The sequence below is a fragment of the Melanotaenia boesemani genome, chromosome 12, assembly GCF_017639745.1.
Source record: "Melanotaenia boesemani isolate fMelBoe1 chromosome 12, fMelBoe1.pri, whole genome shotgun sequence".
Lineage (NCBI taxonomy): Eukaryota > Metazoa > Chordata > Actinopteri > Atheriniformes > Melanotaeniidae > Melanotaenia > Melanotaenia boesemani.
The window spans coordinates 29,724,029-29,742,091 of NC_055693.1; the positions used below are offsets into that span (position 1 = coordinate 29,724,029).

The window sequence follows — 18,063 nt, forward strand, 5'->3', positions numbered from 1 at the left end:
TCAAGTAGTTCACGTCGGAAGTCTCTTCATCATCACTGACTTACTTACAGCACAGCTTTTATAAGGGGGCTTTTTTCCAACAGTGCAGTAGGCATTTATTAACAACTTATAATATGCAGTGTATGTTAAAGGCAACAGCTGGTGTTTAATGTCCACCTGCCCTTGTTTTTCCATCTGATGATGATCCTCACACACGGCGAAGCTTCTGCTCTGCACAATCGTCCGAGGAGTGCAATTAAGACAAGCCCGGGCAAAGACGAGCCAGAGAGGGAGAGTAGAAGTGAGACTTTCCATTTTGTCATCCTGGAATTTGTGCTGATAGATGGCAGAGCGAGTCAGTCAGCCTTATTGGTGTCACTGCTGGAATCAAAGTGTCCCCTGAAGCATGTAGCCCCCGAAATGTTTTCAGACCCTTATTATTACTAACAAATGATTGTTTCAGGAATGTGGCGACTTAGTGGCTGCGAGGAACTGACCGCGGTTTTCCTCTTATTCACGAATTACTTTAAAATGTTTAATCAAATTCCTGGCTGTATTTTGCTTTAAATGATCTCAGATTAGATGAAAGAGTATGTATACATATATATATATTTATATATATACATATTATATGTATAAAACCTCCTGTATTCACTTGGTTGAAAATATTGAGGGGAAAACAAAGTGAGAATGTTCAAAGTGATAAATTAAATTAAGCTGATAAATTTCCATCTCCCATGACCCTGTATTGGATTACATAGAAGTAGAAATGTGAAATGGCCCTTTACTCCTCTGTACTTGTTTTCAGTCTCTTATCTCAACTTTTACTATCTATAGAAACAGACTCTTGTGAACATTTCCTTCAATTCTGGGGTGGATTTGGCTTTAAATGATTTCAGATTAGTTTAAATTAGTGATGCACAATACTAAAGTTTTTCCTGTCAATACAGTCCCATTACTTTATGCTACTTTTTCATCAGTTTTGATTTTGATACTTTCCAACCTCAAAGGAAAGTCATATAATTGTAAAAAGTCATTAATACTATTAATTGCAAGGCCATATCTAAAATATGAATAAATCTTATTAACATAATATGTATCATAAAATATATTAAAAAGCAAATTAAATAAAAATAGGACGGGAAAGTAATTGTTTTTAAAAGATAAAATATCGACACTATAAACTGATAAGAATGTATGTAAATTTAATAAATACAATAAATCATATATATATATATATATATATATAGTCTGTAATTTGGAGAAATATCTCCTGTAATCCTGCTCCTTGCTGTTTTTGGTCTCTTTAAACTTTTATTTATTTATTTTTGTTTGCACTTAGCTGTTAATGACATGTAGCGGTGTTCTGCTGACTAATTTTGTTTAAATGGAGTCTGATTCCTCTCTGTTACACAACAGGCCAGAGAGGGCCAACACTTGGTTTATAAACAGATCGACTGTGTTTCCTTCTTTTTCAGGCCAACCACAAAAATGTGGAAATTTGTCAAAGTTTCCCCTGTGATACTTGAGAGGGCATGCACTGAAAAAAGTCCTGCTCCGCTGATGTGGAGGTGGAATATGTTCATAGCCGAAGGAGCTGCATACCTGCTATTAGATTGGGGGGGGAGGAACAAATCCATCAACACTGTGTTCTGAGGATGTAAGCCTCCCACCCATCATTCCCAGCCAAGAAGGAGTGATAGATGGGCAACAGGAGTGAAGGAGCAGGGCATTTTTTATCACATTAATTCATAAATCACCAGTCACTAATTGTCTGGCTGCATTCTTAGCGTAGTTAGCGCCGTGCAACACAGTGGGGGGAACGTCTTCCCACAGAGGAAAGTGGTTAATAATCAACATTGCCATCATGATGGCCTCTTGACATACATCTTCCCCATCCTGAATTCTACAAGTGACCATTTAAGGTGTGTTACTCGTGATGAACGAGCCATGGACGGCTCGGGGTGCTGTGGATTTCTTTCTTTACTTTTTACACAAATAAACACTTTTGGGAACAAAGTGAAGCGAACTCGCCTTCCTGGTCCTTCTAACAGTTCCTGTTGCTGAGTTTTCAGGGAGAGTTGATTATTGGCAGACTGGAGATTGAACCATGTTTGCTTTGTTAACAAAACTTAACCATAGCGTGATCGAAAAGCGTAAACTGAAACGTAATCAGTCAAATTATCCATGCTTTTGAGTAATTTACACTGTTTATAGGAATGCAATCAAACCAAAGCTACTAAAGATGTGACATGACAGGAGGAGATTTGGAATTAGGAAGTGTGGAAGCTATTCCTAAGATAAAACACTTCACACACATGCATATAGACGTAAACTTTAATGCACGGTGGTTAAGGCTGCTTGTATTTCAGTGAAATTACAATCTACAGCTGCAGGCCACATCAGTGTGTTCCTAACAAGGTTGATGTAAGGAGAAGTTGTGTAACGAGGTGCGGGCATGAGATGTCTAACGGTGATTAACACATAAACGGTAAAGACTTGACAGCAAATGAAAGAAAGCAGGCAAAGTGTTACCAGCTCTCCGGCTTGTCGTGCACACATTGATTCAATTGTCAGTGTTTTAATAAAAGCCTTGGCGTGGAGCTGGGAGAGGCCTTTGGTTGTACAATTGCTAAACATTTAAGCAGTGCTGAAATATGAGTCATTTTACTTTCTGAATAATGTTTACAGGGAGAAACATTTTCCCATGCAGCTGTATTGTTTATACAACTTGTCGATGTGGGAGGTAGAAATGGAAGAATAGAATAAAGCGCGAGCTTCCTGCAGCTTGCAGCTCAGGCCATCTTCTTCTGCTGTTTTAAATCTCTGTGTGTGGTTGTTTTCCTGCAGACGACTTCTCCACCATCTCGGCCCATCCAGCAGCCACCGCTGACCAGGAAAGAGGAAAGAGGCAAACAGGCCGGTGCAAGAGAAACTGGTGAGATTATAACACGCACGCTTGACTTTATTTTGATTTTATTTATTTGTGTATTGATTCCTTTTCTGGACATGCACAGGTTTAGTGGTAAAAATGAGTGTCTTGCTCATCTCTGTAAATCTGTCCTCTGCTGTTCAGTAAAAAAGTTATTTTTTAAGGATGGAAAATGGATTTTTTATTTACTTCTACATGTTCATACATGATGTAAAGTGAAAAGTATCCTGGTGTTGCAGGTCCATAGCTGAGCCACCAGAGGGCCTTTTTAAGTGATTTACTGATAAATGTCTCCATCTAGTGGACAAACTGCATAATACAGCATTAATGCTGGAAGTTCTCTGAATTTTTATGCTTTTTATTTTGTTCGTGTTGTAATTGAATTTAATTATAATATACATTTTGATTCCATTTTGATATCATAAATGATTATAAAAATTTTACATTTTTTGGTCTTTGTGCAGAAGATACATTTTTAAGATGTAGGAAATTACAAAAGAAAACAACAACAAAAAACACATGTGGGGGACTTGGATTATTTGTTTAGTAACTTAATTAATAATGAAAATATGAGAATGATAAGCTGATTTATTTCCTATTTAAGTAGCAACATATCAGTTGAAGAGTAAAGCTGCGGTGTCTCATATGGACTTCAACACTAGTCAATCTCAGACATGATAAAAGAAATGAATAAGTGAATTATAATTATTTATTTATTTAATTTTTTGACAGGGACATTGTATTTGTACATAGTCACAAAAGTTTGTAGCTGATGCCGTGCAAACAGAATTCTCAACTCCTGTCCCTGGTTGGGCCTTTCTACACCACATTAAAACTCAGTGGAGGCTTCCAGTTCTGGCAGGTGGAACCTCTGGTGACTTTACTGCTGTTCTGTCTCTGAACAAATTAACTAAGTGGCTCTGCTGCTAAATTACTGATACATTTGAATATTAATTTGAGAAAACAAAAGTCACTAAAACCTTCAAAGCTTAGCAATTTATACTTCTAAAGAATTTTGCAGTAGTGGTAGTTGATCGGCTTTTTCTCCATAAGTTTTCTTGCTTGATTGTACAATGACCCAATGCACTTTGTAGCTGAGGGAGGAGCCTGGCCCCATGCTGTCATGCGGTATGATATATGTGAGAATATCATACTGGAAGACTGGTCTGGGATAAAGTGCCTGATTAGGTAAAAACAATTTATATATATTGTTTTTGAGATTTTCAAATTTCTATCAAATTTCAGTCGGGGGTCAAGGACCAATTCAAGGTAAGTAAATTCAGATTCAGCAGCAGCTGATTTTGAATGAGCCACTCGCCCACCTCGCCCACCTCCGCTGCCTGCTCCGTGGACATGGCGGGTGCATAGAAAACTGCATCATCTGCATAAAGTTGGCAGCTGAATTGACAAATGAATTATGTGTAAAGAAAATAAATGTATTACGATTACAAACTACATAACAGAGAGGGGAAAAAAACCTGTAAAGACCCAGCAAATATAAAAATGAAAAATAATTCACTAAAGGGGAATTCTAAAGTTTAAACCTGATAATTCAGCATTTTTAGTCTCATTTTGTATCTGAACAAAAACATGAAAATCATTGAAATGATTAAAACTATTATTCTACAGTTTGACTCCTCTGTTAGAAGTTTGTTTTCAAGATGTATAAGATGTTGGCAGTCACAGCTCTTTCATTTCTCTATAGAAATATCAGTAAACCTAAGGATTATAAACAATAAATGTCATGATGCTTTCTGGTAAGTCAGTTCTGAAAAATATGAACTTGTGTTGATGACTCGAGGTGGAATCGCAAACTAACAAACAGCTGATTTTATGACAAAATCATTAAGCAACAACAACAATTTTTTCGATGAACTTACAACAAAAAGTAAGGATGTTAGCATTTGTTGGGTTACTTCTATATTCTAACTATTCTTTTTGGCGATATATCTGAAACTGGTAGAAAACTTGTTTATTTTCATTTTAAACGCCCCGTTTGTGAGAAAAAGTCATTTGTGGGATGAGCAGCAGAGCTGATTATGTGGGTTTTATGTCCATGAAAAACTTACCCAATCTTCTAAGCAAACCACTAATTCTACTGTTGACTCTTGTTTGGCACCATTTATTGGATTGGATGATTTAGATTGCAAGAAACAAGACATTTTATCATTTTCAGTTTATTTATTTAAAGGTCCCATATTATACACTTTATTCCCAATCTGAGACCATTCATTAATATCTAAATGAAATATTTCCGCCATGGTATGGACAAATCGACCCTCAGTTTGAGTGCAGCGGCTTCTCTTCACCTCCCTCTTTTTAGCAGCTTCAGAAATGTGCCGTTTATGGTGGGCGGAACCCTGGTGGAGCAGCTCAGCTGTTGGCTCCGCCCATCGCATCGCCCGTCATGAGGTGATTGACAGGTTAATATATTTTCAAGCTATCAGACTAATAAGGCCGAAACGATAAAATAACTGCCAGCTCTTACCTCTCCAGCTGTGTCACGGACAGTTGGTATTGAACCTGGCTTCAGCTTCAAACGGTTGGCGAAGCCTGCTTTCCATGCCCCCATGTTGTGGAAACAGTCCTCTTTGAAATGCTGGCCACAGACATGCAAAACCTTTGGAAGTTTTCCGGGTACATTTCCTCCAAAAATAAAATTAATCCACTCAGTCCTCGTGGGTTCAGTGGATGGAAGTAAAAAAAACGTTTTCGTGTTCATTTATGCAGCCACAAACAGAACAGTGCTTCTGTCGCTTAGCCATGTCCGCTAACGAGGGTTGCCGAAGAGGGAAAAACACTGGGCGCTAGGTGATTTTTAGAGGGCGGGCTTTGAGAGCCGGTAGACGGGTGCATCGCTCTGTGGGGAGTGGTTATTGTCCCTTATGACGTCATAACGTACACGCTTTCAAACAAGCTCATTTCAGCGCTTACTTCCCTAAAGGTGGAGCAGGGGGGAGAGAGAGCGCCTGAAAGAGTTTCACACTTACGGGTCTCCTACACATGCGGGGGGACCAGTATGACTGTTCCAAAACCATTAAAAAGTGAATTTTGCATAATATGGGACCTTTAACAAAGAGGGACTTCAGTGTCATGTGGAAGAACCATACACAGCAACAACAACCTCATACTGGTCACCAGCCTGGTATCGCCCCCTCATACTGGTCACTAGCCTGGTATCGTCCCCTCATACTGGTCACTGGCCTGGTATCGCCCCCTCAAACTGGTCACTAGCCTGGTATCGCCTCCTCATACTGGTCACCAGCCTGGAACCTCCCTCTCATACTGGTCACCAGCCTGGTATCGCCCCCTCATACTGGCCACCAGCCTTGTATCGGCCCCTCATACTGGCCACCAGCCTTGTATCGCCCCCTCATACTGGTCACTAGCCTGGTATCGCCCTCTCATACTGGTCACCAGCCTGGTATCGCCCCCTCATACTGGCCACCAGCCTGGTATCGCCCCCTCATACTGGTCACTAGCCTGGTATCGCCCCCTCATACTGGCCACCAGCCTTGTATCGCCCCCTCATACTGGTCACTAGCCTGGTATCGCCCCCTCATACTGGTCACCAGCCTGGTATTGCCCCCTCATACTGGTCACTAGCCTGATATCGCCTTCTCATACTGGTCACCAGTCTGGTACCTCCCTCTCATACTGGTCAGTTTTGTCATCTTGGAGGATAGAGTTCGGTCTCAGACTGGGCACCAGACTGGCTGCAGAATCTCCTCTCTACATCTCTGCATTGAGATTTCTACCAATGATGACAAGCTTTTTTTCCAGTAAGGGAGATGCCCCCCCCCCCCCCCCCCCCCCCCCCCACACACACACACACACACTGCCAGTGCAGCAATTAGCACGGCGTTCACCGTGTCTTCACCACATTGCGTGTCCGTCTCACACAGGACAGCTGTGACTACACAAGAAACTGAAAACCACCTGGAGTACCCAAAGCTCAAAACATAGAGTCAGTAGCAGAATCAGCTGCTTGGCATTGCACAACCCACACACTCAACTCTGTTGCTCCGCCCTTAGATCATCTTCCTTACAAATGTGACTGCATTTAAAAGAAAATAAACAGTCTCTTCAACAGTATGAGATTTATTGCCAAGAATAATCATTACAACAAAGAAATAATCAATGAAACACAAATTTCCTTACCTTTAGTACTTTAATGTCTTTGCAAAAAAACCTGATCCTTATGGTAAATAAATGTAACCTGTATAATTATAAGATTCCTGGAATACAGTTTCTTTAGACTAAATCTATAAAAGTAGGTTAAAACCTTTGTGTTGCTGCAGTCTTATTTTAAAAAAGAAAAAGAAGAAAAAAATCAGCTAATGTTTTTCTTTTGTGTGCATGCTCAGTCGGTGACTTAAAGCATTTCTTTTTTTTCTGTAGACTCCGGGGTTAGACTTCTTGGGTCAGCAGGTATGAAGCATTCAGATCAAACCTTCCATCTTATTTTCATACGGACTGAAAAAGTATTTGAACATTAGCTGCGGCTGTTAATGCTATGAGATGTGGCATTAATGCATTTCCCCTCCTAAAACACTAACTGGAAATATTGAAGATGTTCTTGCAGACAGCATCTTCTGCATGTCAGCTTCCACTCATACGAAGCAGCATATTAAAGTGACTCAGTGGGAAAAGGAAGCATGGTGGGTGAAATGGGGTCACATCAGTGTGGTGGTGCTTCCTGCAGGTGTGGGAAGGTGAATTCCTCATATGGCGTCTGAATAACAGCATCAGGATTCGTGCTCCGTCAAGCAGGAAGTTGTTTGGCTTTTATTTCAGTCTCTTCTTTTGAGAGCAGGAATTGTCCTGTTTGTTGTTCGGGATGCAGCCATTAATCATTTCATGTGTATATTAACGACCGCGTCCTTCAATGTTTCTAGGAGTAACTGGGCCGAAAGGAGAGAAGGGTGACAGAGGAGAGAAAGGAGATCGAGGCACAGTTGGGCCAAAGGGAGAATCTGGCACTGGCTCACGGGGTGGAGCCCACGGAGAAAAGGTTCGCTTGAATAATTGGAAATCACACGCTCTGTTTGGAATTTTTTTTTTTTTTTGAGGCTGTGGAAAGTAGTTCAGTCTTAATGAAATACAATCAAATGACCACTAGAGGGAGCTGGAACACTGATCACAAACTCTACTCCTCTACAGCTGCTGATCTACAGGTTTTCAGTGTTTCCCTGGTTCTGTGCGGGTATATTCCTCTTTAATCGATGGCAAAATTATTTGATTTGAGAGAAAAAATCCTTTTTTTTATTTAACTTGACATTATGACACAGATAAGTTTTTTTGTTGTGTGTACTGCCACCAAAGTTTGCTTATTATAAACATTTTATATTTTTCCTCTTTACTTTTAAAAGTAGACACTTATTTTTCAGTAATATTGTGACTCATTGGGTCTCTGGTAAATCAGCTGCTGTCTCAACTAAGATGACTTCATAATAGTGTAGATAATATAGATCTACGTCAGGATGGCTGACTACATGTTGGATTTTGATTAACAATCTCTCCACGATGTGACGTTGAAGCTGATCCTGTGGGAGTAATGGGGTTGAAATTTTGGAGATACTGGTTAGTTTCATGTTATATATTTTGTGAGAAACAAACACTAATTGAAATGTTTTATTTAGTTGACAAAGTCTAACAAGGCTGACATCATAATGCATCCCATTTACTCAACACTTAGTACACTGTGACAGTTCTGCTACATATTTAACAAACCTGGAGGAATGATGATCAGCTCCTGTTACATGCTAATTTATCGTAGGTTAATTCTATAGAACCATAAAAGCAGAATATCTGAGTGTCAGTTTATGATTTCCTTAGCTTTAGACATGGCTTACATTACGTTTTTATAGGTCCAGATAGGTTTTAAATGAGTACTTATAGTAATAGTTAGCAAGTTACTGTGTTTTACTTTCATAAAAAAACACAAGCATGTATAAAAAAAAAAGCATAATAAAAACATAATTCTTAATAGAGACTGCTGGGTTGGGTTATCCATACGTGTTTACTGACGATCCCAGTTAAGTACAGATTTGCTGAGTGCAATGTGTCGAATAAAACAAGCGCACCCCAAAGAAGGCGGTGACAATTTGCTCGGTCAGCATTTATCTAGTATTCTATTGGCTGGAGGATGTTTGACAGACAGTTCATTTAGCAACCCAAGAGAGAGGAAAAATATCCGAGAGCAGAAGCTGAGAGAGCAGAGAATGAGTCTGAGTGTGAGGGAACGAGACCAAGCTGGAGTGCAGGAGATCTGAACCTGCAACGCTAAGCGTGAGAAGAGGAGCAGAGTTTAGAAAGGAAGACAGCATATTTGAGAGCAAGAAGGGACTTTCTGAGTGTGAGAGCAAAGTTTTCAGAGAGAGCAATATGATATCTGAGCGTGAAAACAAGGAATCTTGTTCTCAAATCAAACAATTACATTCTTGTTTAAAGAGGGAAATACCCCAACATGATTCAGCATACCTAAATCAAATAAATGGGTCATCAAGGGGCTATTGTAGTATTTAACAATAAACAGATCCATTTCTTCTGAATCAGGTGTGTGAAAGCTGGGAAACATCTCATCAGGACCAAAGTTTTACCTATTCCTACAAAAACACTTTATTTTTAATGTGAATCATGAGGTGAATTGTTGTGGCTTTAATTAGAGTATAGTTGAATTACAGTGAACTAGAGTGAGTTGATGCCATACAAGTAAAGGTGAAGTCAGTTAAATTAAGTTGAAATAAATTAGTGTTCCATATAATATTTTATGTATGAAATCATTTACATACTATTTTCACGTGCAGCTGTTTGTGTTGATGCATTCATGTCTAATACATGTTGAACTGGATGACTTCAAGTTATACTTAAAATTTCAGATTTTTTTTTAACTCTTTAACAAGTTTAAGTGTGTAAATCATGATTTTATCACCTATTAAGATATAATGGACATTATAGTCTTTGGGGTATTTTTCGTACTGCTGCCACTTAGTCTGCTGCTTTGCTTCATTTTCAGGGAGAACCTGGTGAAAAGGGAGCAAAGGTAAATAATGGTTATTGTTTTTTTCTGATTTTGGATTCTTGGTTAGAGTTTGAGGCACAGATATTCAGATATATCCTTGATACTAAATTCATGAAAGTATCTTAGCCTCAGGTTTGCAGATATTGTGAAGCTCACTTTTCTGCTTCTTGCCTCTTCCACATCAGGGCAGTGCAGGGTTTGGATATCCAGGAACAAAAGGTGACCCTGGACCTCCTGGACCCCCTGGGCCCCCTGGCCCTCCAGGTCGTGCAACTGAGTACTCAATTAAAGGGGACGGTTCGGTTGTTTCAAGAATCCCCGGACCACGAGGACCACCTGGATCGCCAGGCCCCCAAGGGCCTCCAGGAGATGATGGAGAGCCAGTAAGTAAAAGTTTGAATTGTTTTTTTTTTTCTTAAAACTCTGAATATAAAGTAAAACTATTTGGCTTTATTGAAATTTGTAAAAAGGACCTTTTTAATTTTTACTCCCACAGGGTGATCCTGGTGAGGATGGAAAAACTGTAAGTCCTTTTCATTTTTTCTTTGTCTCACAAGAAATAATGATTAATAGCTTCAAATAATTTTTCTCATTAAACGTCATGGCAGCAAGATACTGTTTTTAAAAGAAAAGAACCCATTAATTTTTAAATGTTTTTATTTAATTCCAGTTTTATTATCTATTTTTTTATTTTATTTATAATTTATCTTTTGGGATTAACAAAGTTTGTTTTATATGTTATTTTATTTAATTTTAATTTATTTAATTTATTGCTTCTTTTTTGGGATTTATTTTATTTTCCTTTTGGATTAATACAGTGCTTTTCATTTTATTTGATTTTATTTCATTTTTATAAGTTAAGTTAATTAGAAGTGTGTCATGCTTTGTATTAATGGAAGCCACATGTCATTCTCCTGTCCCTGACATTATGACTTTCTGCACAGGGTCCCCAGGGACCCCCAGGCTTCCCAGGAACACCAGGTGACTCGGGATCCAAAGGAGAGAAGGTTAGACAGTTTAAAAATAGAGAAATGAGAACACTTGAAATGGTAGTAGTAATGAAGTTTAGGTAGATATCTCTGCTGTAGAGACCTACCCTGTCTTGATGAGGCTTGTACACACAGGGAGACCGTGGAGAGGGTCAGCCTGGCCCTAGGGGACCGCCAGGACCACCAGGACCAGGATTCAGATCTGTGAGTTGAAAGTCCAGATATAACTTGTTACAGCAGCAGACTGCCGACTGTGTGAATCCAACCCTTCTTTGATGATATGATTTAGACCTTTGTGGACATGGAGGCATCTGGATTTCCTGATCTGGATTCTGTCCGGGTGAGACCAGTTAAAATTTGTCCTACTTTTATCTCAGGCATATTTAGCAGCCAAAAACACCATATTTGTTTTTCTGAAAATCCAATCTGATGCAGCTGAATTATGTTGTCTATGCAGGGACTGCCTGGGCTACCAGGTCCCCCTGGCCCGCCTGGTCCTCCTGGTCTTCCTGGTTCTTCCACAGGAGGCACAGCACATAGTTCAGGAGCATTTGGACCATCAGGCAAAGATGGGGCACCTGGTCAACCTGTAAGAGCCAGTCCTCCCATCTCTTAACACATTTAGATACTTCGCTAAACTCCCAAGCTAATAAAACACTGGCACTAACTGACGCCAACTTACTAGCGCAGCGTCTAACCAAATCAAGTATCAACAAGCAAATCTTTTGTTCTGCAGGGCTTGCCTGGTTTACCGGGTGCAGATGGCCTGCCAGGAGCTCCTGGACCCAAAGGGGAAAAGGTAATGATTTTGCAAAAATTATTTCTTTTCCATAAACTAACAAAATGAAATCTTTAGTACACCTAATGACTTAAACTACAAAGTTTTGAAAGAGTGATCAGATCGAGCTGTTTGAAAGCAAGCTCCAAACTGATGTTCTAGATAAAAGACGAAGGAAGGCAAGACCATTCAGAGTGCTTTACATAAAACATTAAACGCATTACAGTAGGGTGCAGAAGAAGTATTAAAAAGTAGAAACCAGCTTAAAAAAAATAAAAGAAATGAAAGACAGAAAAGCTAAAATAGAATAAGATAAAATGTAAGAAATGAAAATCTCAGTGTGAGGAATTAACAGCTGTTTTGATAAAAGGCAGCAAATAGAAAAGTGTTTAACCCTTATTTAAAACTTCTGAGTTTCAGCAGACCTGCAGTTTTCTGGGAGTTTGTTCCACATGTGAGGAGCAGAAAAGCTGAACGTTGCCTCCATGATTAGTTCTGACTCTGGGAAAAGAAAGTAGATTTGACCCTGATGACCTGAGGGATCCGGTTGCTTCATAACGAACCAGAAGATCCTGAATGTATTTTGGCCCTAAACCATTCAGGTCTTTGTAAACTAACAGCAGAATTTTGAAGTCAATTCTTTGAAAGATAAGAAGCCAGTGTAAAGATCTGAGGACTGGAGTTATATGATCTACTTTCTTGTCTTAGTGAGGACTCGAGTAGCAGCGTTCTGGACTAACTGCAGCGGTCTGATGGACTTTCTTGGGAAACCTTTAAGGACAGTGTTATAGTAGTTTAGTTTACTGAGCATAGACAAGTTTTTCTAAATTCTTAAATATGTCCTTTAAGTGATGACTCCACAACTGTCTTAATGTGATACTGAAATTCAGGTCTGAGGTACTCCCAAGTTTCTGGCTGTATTGTTTGTTTTTCACTGTTTGAAGCTGAGTACTGACTTTAATCTTTCTTCTTTGGCTCCAAAAACTATTATTTCAGTTTTGTCTTCGCTTAACTGAAGGACATTTGGCACATCCAATCTAATTTGATCAATGCATCTGATCAGTGTTTGCATTGGACTATAGTGTCCTGGTGAGATGGTTATGTAGAGTTGTGTGTCATCAGCATAATAGATATTTGTTGGTTTTCATAGTAAGAATTGAACCAGCTTTGCAATACCAGAAATTCCAAAATGAATCTTATAATCCTGCTTCATAGTCCGGGATCTGGACCTTCAGTCGCTGCAGTGCTGGATTCATATATGCCTCCACATAAGGAACAAAAGTCATGTTTTAGTTGTGATTGTCACTCTTGTCATTTCCTCTCTTCTTTAGGGTGATTCAGGCGAGCTGGGTCTCCCAGGAGCAATTGGAGAAAAGGTGTGAATTCATGTCTTCTTTTGGTTTACCCCACTTTAAGTTAAAGTTGCTTCCAGTTTATAATGAAATCCACTCACCAAACCAGAACTGAATGAAAACTGGTCTGTAAGAAACTTTATCCGAACACATCCTAGGATTACAGTGAGTCTGTGTTCATGTTTTAACAAGAACAAGAGATGATGTTACTGGGATAATTATAAGAAAAACATGGCTAAAGCTTTCCCTGTCCCTCTTATTTCTCCAGTTAGGTTTCTACTTTTCTTTTCTCACCAATCTCCTACCTCGCTATATATCCTCCTCCTCCTCCTCCTCTCCTAAGCCTTCCCGTCTGCAGGTAACCGGGCTCCAGTTTGTCAGCCTTCAAAGAGGATTTATGCCTTCCAACTAAATGCAAATGTTTCTCAAACATTATCAGCTACAGACTTACAGTCTAATCTGAGTGCTGCCCATGATTTTTTTATTTTGTTCTTCAGCAGTTCTGATGTCTGAATCTGCTCCCAAAATAATGTGCATTTGTGTTTGTGAGGGGTGTCTGATTTTATTAAAAACCACATTTACCAAACTAGTAACAGGATGCTGTGAAATATTAATCCTTTGCAGAAAAGTTAATGTTTTTTAGTCTTTTTCTTTTATTTAAACAAAAAAGAAAAATCCATATATTCATTCTTTTCCACAGGGAGCTCAAGGAAAGCTTGGTTTACCAGGACCTCCAGGAGACCCTGGACTGGCTGGTCTGCCAGGACCCATGGGACCAGTTGGGCCTCCTGGGCCCCCAGGACCTCCAGGACCAACTTTTCGTGCTGGATTTGTGAGTTCTTGTTTGGATGTTTGTGATGCTCTTTGACAGCGTTGACAAAATGTTGTTGGTAAAGATAAAAGTCAGGGAATAGTGAAGTAGAATATGTTGTACATTTCATTTCCTTGTCTACATACATGTAAATCATAAAAAAGGGAATTTTTACTGGTTTCGATGTGTCTCAGTATATTACATCTTCAAATCTCTAAAACCATATTTTCAGATGAATCTGTTCATATTTGTTTATTTTTACTAGGGATGTCTTTCATGAACAAACCAGTTCTAAGAGCTGATTCTTTTAGTGAAGACAACAGAGCTGACTACCATCGGGTACAACTGAATTTTTAGAGGTGGAACTTTAGTTGGTATACTATGAAGCAATCACATAAAAGAAAAGAGTAGGCTCGTACCATTATGTGAAAGAGGGAAGGGGGGGCAAACTCTAGGAAGACAGTCTAGTGGTACAGACACGGGAAGCTGGATTGAAATACAAGTGCATCAGGAAATAGTGGAGACACTGGCGAATTCAGACTTTGCCTTTATTTAACTGATTTGCTTGTTGTGGTTCTGTTCAAGTAGTTTATTCAAAGATTTGAAAAAAAAATGTTTAAAAGTAACAGTCACGTCTTTCCTCACAAAAAAATATTTATTGTGATGCAGATTTTCTGCGCCATGTGGGTCTAAATGTTTTTCTTTCTTGTACGTTCATAAAATTCAGTGTGCATCATCACTGATCTCAGTCCTCCAACATTTTACCTAAAACATCACTGTGTTGTTAGCATAATGATTCAGTTCAAGACAGCAACTAAATTAAATCCCTTTAATTGGAGGTGAATATAACTTAGTAATGTAGTTGTGGAATTTAATTGCTCCCTAAGAAAATAGACAACAAAGAATTTGTCTCTGTAAACATGTTTAGGCTTTTAACTCTTGATCATGTTCTATATCTGCCTGGATGCAGTCAGAATGAAGACACTTCAGACATGCAGTCTTGTTTGTAGTTTACAAATGAGATCATTGTCTTGAAATACATGCAGAAAAGATGTTTTGACAGTTTGTGATGAAACGTTTGGCGTTTTCTCAGGATGACATGGAGGGCTCCAGTGGGGGATTCACTAATGCACTTCCAGGTGTCAGAGGACCAGAAGGATTACAGGTATGCACATTCATGCTGAGCAGAATATGAAATATACCATTTAAAAGCACAGATAAATTCATACACAAAATATAGATGTGTGTCTAGTATTATAAACAGAAGCGTACATCTGAGACCAAACATCTGCTTTGGTTCATCTCAGCATGAAAGTCGTTGATGTCCCTTTGTATTTTCTGCAGTTTCCTAATGAGCATGTAATATGTGAATTTGTTCTGAAAAATTTTCATAATTGAACCATTTCTGAAATTGAAAAGCTGTGGTGAAGTTACGTACTGATGGATCTTGCTGGAGAAAACGTCTAGTGTAACTTCTAGGTCAAACAGTGATTCAGGGAGGCATGAATTGTTTTTGCTTTACATTTTGTTGGACGAGTACAGACTTTAATCCCATAATACCTAATGTATCATATGTTATACATACAGTTTCTGAGACCTATTGCATCATTTTATGGTAAAATTTTGCTTAAAACCTGTTGTATACAATCTTATACTTGTCTTCTGCCCCTAGTGGATATGTCTTGCACTACAATAATTCTGATGTCACACAGTAATAAACATGAATTATGCAAAATACTTTTGTTTATTTTTTTCTACATTTTGTGGGATGGGTCAAATAATAATGAAATGTGTGAATTATTTATCAAGTCAGGCATTACAGGGTTAAACATTGAACAATCACCTTTATTAAATTGTAGGAAGCCAAAATCATGATTGAGATGCAAATTTAATCAATTGTGTAGCTTTACCAAATCTGTTGTGCTAAAAAAAAAAAAATCATCCAAAAGACATCCAAAGATTTTACAATAGGCTTGTTGTTAAATTATTCTGATCATTTAGGTAAAGTTTTATCAAACAGGTTGGAAAGTTTTTTTCTGTGTGTGTGTGTGTGAATATTTTATTGGAAGAGCTCCCACCTAACCAGGATAAATGTGTGTTTTCAGGGTCCTCCTGGCTTACCTGGACACCCAGTAAGTAGATGTACATTTCCCAGGAAGTGCTCCTTCTGCAAAACCTTCCTAAACTTACGCAACATTTGTTGTTATTGTGACTGATGGTTCACTTTCGGTTTGATCCGCATCCAAACGTCATAAATGGATCAACATGAACAGACAGTTGCTGCATGAAGCTGCAGCAACTGATTTTTACTGAATCTGAAGCAGATTGCTTACAGCTGGAATTTGACGTTATATTAACTTTTTGTATGCGTGTGTGAGTGTGTTTTATTTGTCTAAGTTGACTTTACCTCTTTAGGGTAAACCCGGATTACCCGGCATACCAGGTCCAAAGGGAAACCAAGGTTCTCCAGGAAGAGATGGACAGCCAGGACTGGACGGCTTCCCTGGACCTCCGGTAGTTTAAACAGACAGAACGACAGAATTCTTTATTAACCCCAGTAGGGGAAATTATTTAGCTACTATATCAGACCATACAACCCACAAACAGCACAAACACAAAACAACAGTAAATAAGTCATTCTTCCAAAGAAGACAGTGGAACACATTAATTCATTTTCTATACCACTGGGTCACAGGAATAGAAGACAATAAAGAAAAAATAAAATAAACGTGGTTAAAAACATAAATAAAATTAAAAAGACTTGATTAAAACCAATTAAACATAATTTGAATTTGAATATCTCCCAGCTGCAGGAGTAAGTTACTCAGTAGAGCAGTGAGCATCACTTCTGAGGCTTTTACAAACCTCGTGCATGGGGTGGCCTGCAAAACACCGTACTCGTCTCAGTTCTGATCCCAGTCTTTTTCCACTGTGACCTCAAGCAAGTCTATTATAAATCCAATAAATGAACCAACCCTCTTAATTAAGTTGTTGGTCCGATTCTCATCCTGGACAGAGATGCTACCAGACCGGCAAAGTACAGTATAAAAAAGTCCAAATGTTTCAATAAAAGACCTTAAAAATTGAGAGCTGACATAGAGGGATCTGAGCCTAGACTAGATGACAGGATGCTGCTGTGAGACTGTTTAAGGATTAAGTGTTGTGTAATGTTTGTGTTTGATATATTTAGTTAAATGTGTCATAATGTTTAAGCTACGAGCTTGTCTTGTCTTTAAAGTTTCCATTTCTTGTCACAGGGACAAAAGGGTGACAGAGGCGACAGTGGACAGAGGGTAAAATTTTATTTTTATAGTTTTGGATGACATTTTTGATGGGACCTTCATTTATTAATTAATTTATGATGTTAGGGTGAACCAGGTCGAGATGGAACAGGACTCCCGGGTCCACCGGGTCCACCTGGACCACCAGGACAAATCCTCTATCAGCCGTCTGACAACGTGAGTAGAGGAACTCACACAAAGCGCGACATTGTTTGAATTTTTTCTCCTTGACTGAAATGAAAAGCTGAGTTCCGTCTCCGTGGTAACATCTCATTCCCCTCTCTACAGTTTGATGCCGTCCTTGGCAGAGTCGGCCCTCAGGTGTGTGTTCCTTTAACTCAGCAGCACTGACAAAGAAACACAATACGACATCTAGTTAAACAGGAAGGTTGCCCTTTGGAGACGACTGTCAGTCAAACATTGTGATGTGTGTGATGAAACCAGGAAAAAGAGGAAATGTAGCAACATTTGCTGATGGACAAAACAAAAATGGGAAACAGTTTTTGTTGGGCGGTGACGTGTGAAGGAAGGGTACAGGATGAGACCTCTAAGTGATACAAACTTCTCCTCTTCTGGTATCAGGAAGAGGTAAAGATGGGAAAACAGAATGACAAAACACAGCAGAATGAAAAAGTAAGACCGATGGAAAAAGATCCTCCTTACTGAACTTTAGTTTCCCCCAGCTACTTCAGTCTTTGTTGAGAAATTAAAAAGTAAAAATCTCTGACACCCAAGAATTTAATGTGTTTACATCAATAAGCCAGCGAGCTCTGATTCATCCGAGGCAGGTTAGCTTGAGTGTACATCACTATTTTTTAAAGTCAGGAAAACACAGTACAGGACAGCAGAGGAAGGACCCAAACACAGGACTCAGGTAGACAGAAGAACAAAGAGCCCATTTGAATAATAATCAGAAG

At 39.0% G+C, this 18,063-nt stretch overlaps 1 protein-coding gene across 5 annotated transcripts in view; it reads left to right on the forward strand.

The window, feature by feature from the left end:
• Positions 1-18,063, forward strand: part of col18a1a (collagen type XVIII alpha 1 chain a) — an 89,942-nt gene that overhangs the window by 61,825 nt on the left and 10,054 nt on the right. For 4 of the 5 annotated variants that reach the window (XM_042002512.1, XM_042002513.1, XM_042002509.1 and 1 more), the window contains 19 exons: positions 2,830-2,917; positions 7,313-7,342; positions 7,810-7,925; positions 9,930-9,956; positions 10,121-10,318; positions 10,432-10,458; positions 10,880-10,942; positions 11,060-11,128; positions 11,214-11,264; positions 11,382-11,513; positions 11,661-11,723; positions 13,034-13,078; positions 13,755-13,886; positions 14,959-15,030; positions 15,971-15,997; positions 16,281-16,379; positions 17,123-17,158; positions 17,234-17,323; positions 17,435-17,467. In XM_042002512.1, the coding sequence (XP_041858446.1) occupies positions 2,830-2,917; positions 7,313-7,342; positions 7,810-7,925; positions 9,930-9,956; positions 10,121-10,318; positions 10,432-10,458; positions 10,880-10,942; positions 11,060-11,128; positions 11,214-11,264; positions 11,382-11,513; positions 11,661-11,723; positions 13,034-13,078; positions 13,755-13,886; positions 14,959-15,030; positions 15,971-15,997; positions 16,281-16,379; positions 17,123-17,158; positions 17,234-17,323; positions 17,435-17,467 (1,398 nt within the window). The remainder of the gene's footprint in view (positions 1-2,829; positions 2,918-7,312; positions 7,343-7,809; positions 7,926-9,929; positions 9,957-10,120; positions 10,319-10,431; positions 10,459-10,879; positions 10,943-11,059; positions 11,129-11,213; positions 11,265-11,381; positions 11,514-11,660; positions 11,724-13,033; positions 13,079-13,754; positions 13,887-14,958; positions 15,031-15,970; positions 15,998-16,280; positions 16,380-17,122; positions 17,159-17,233; positions 17,324-17,434; positions 17,468-18,063) is intronic. The other variant, XM_042002511.1, reaches the window with a different exon arrangement.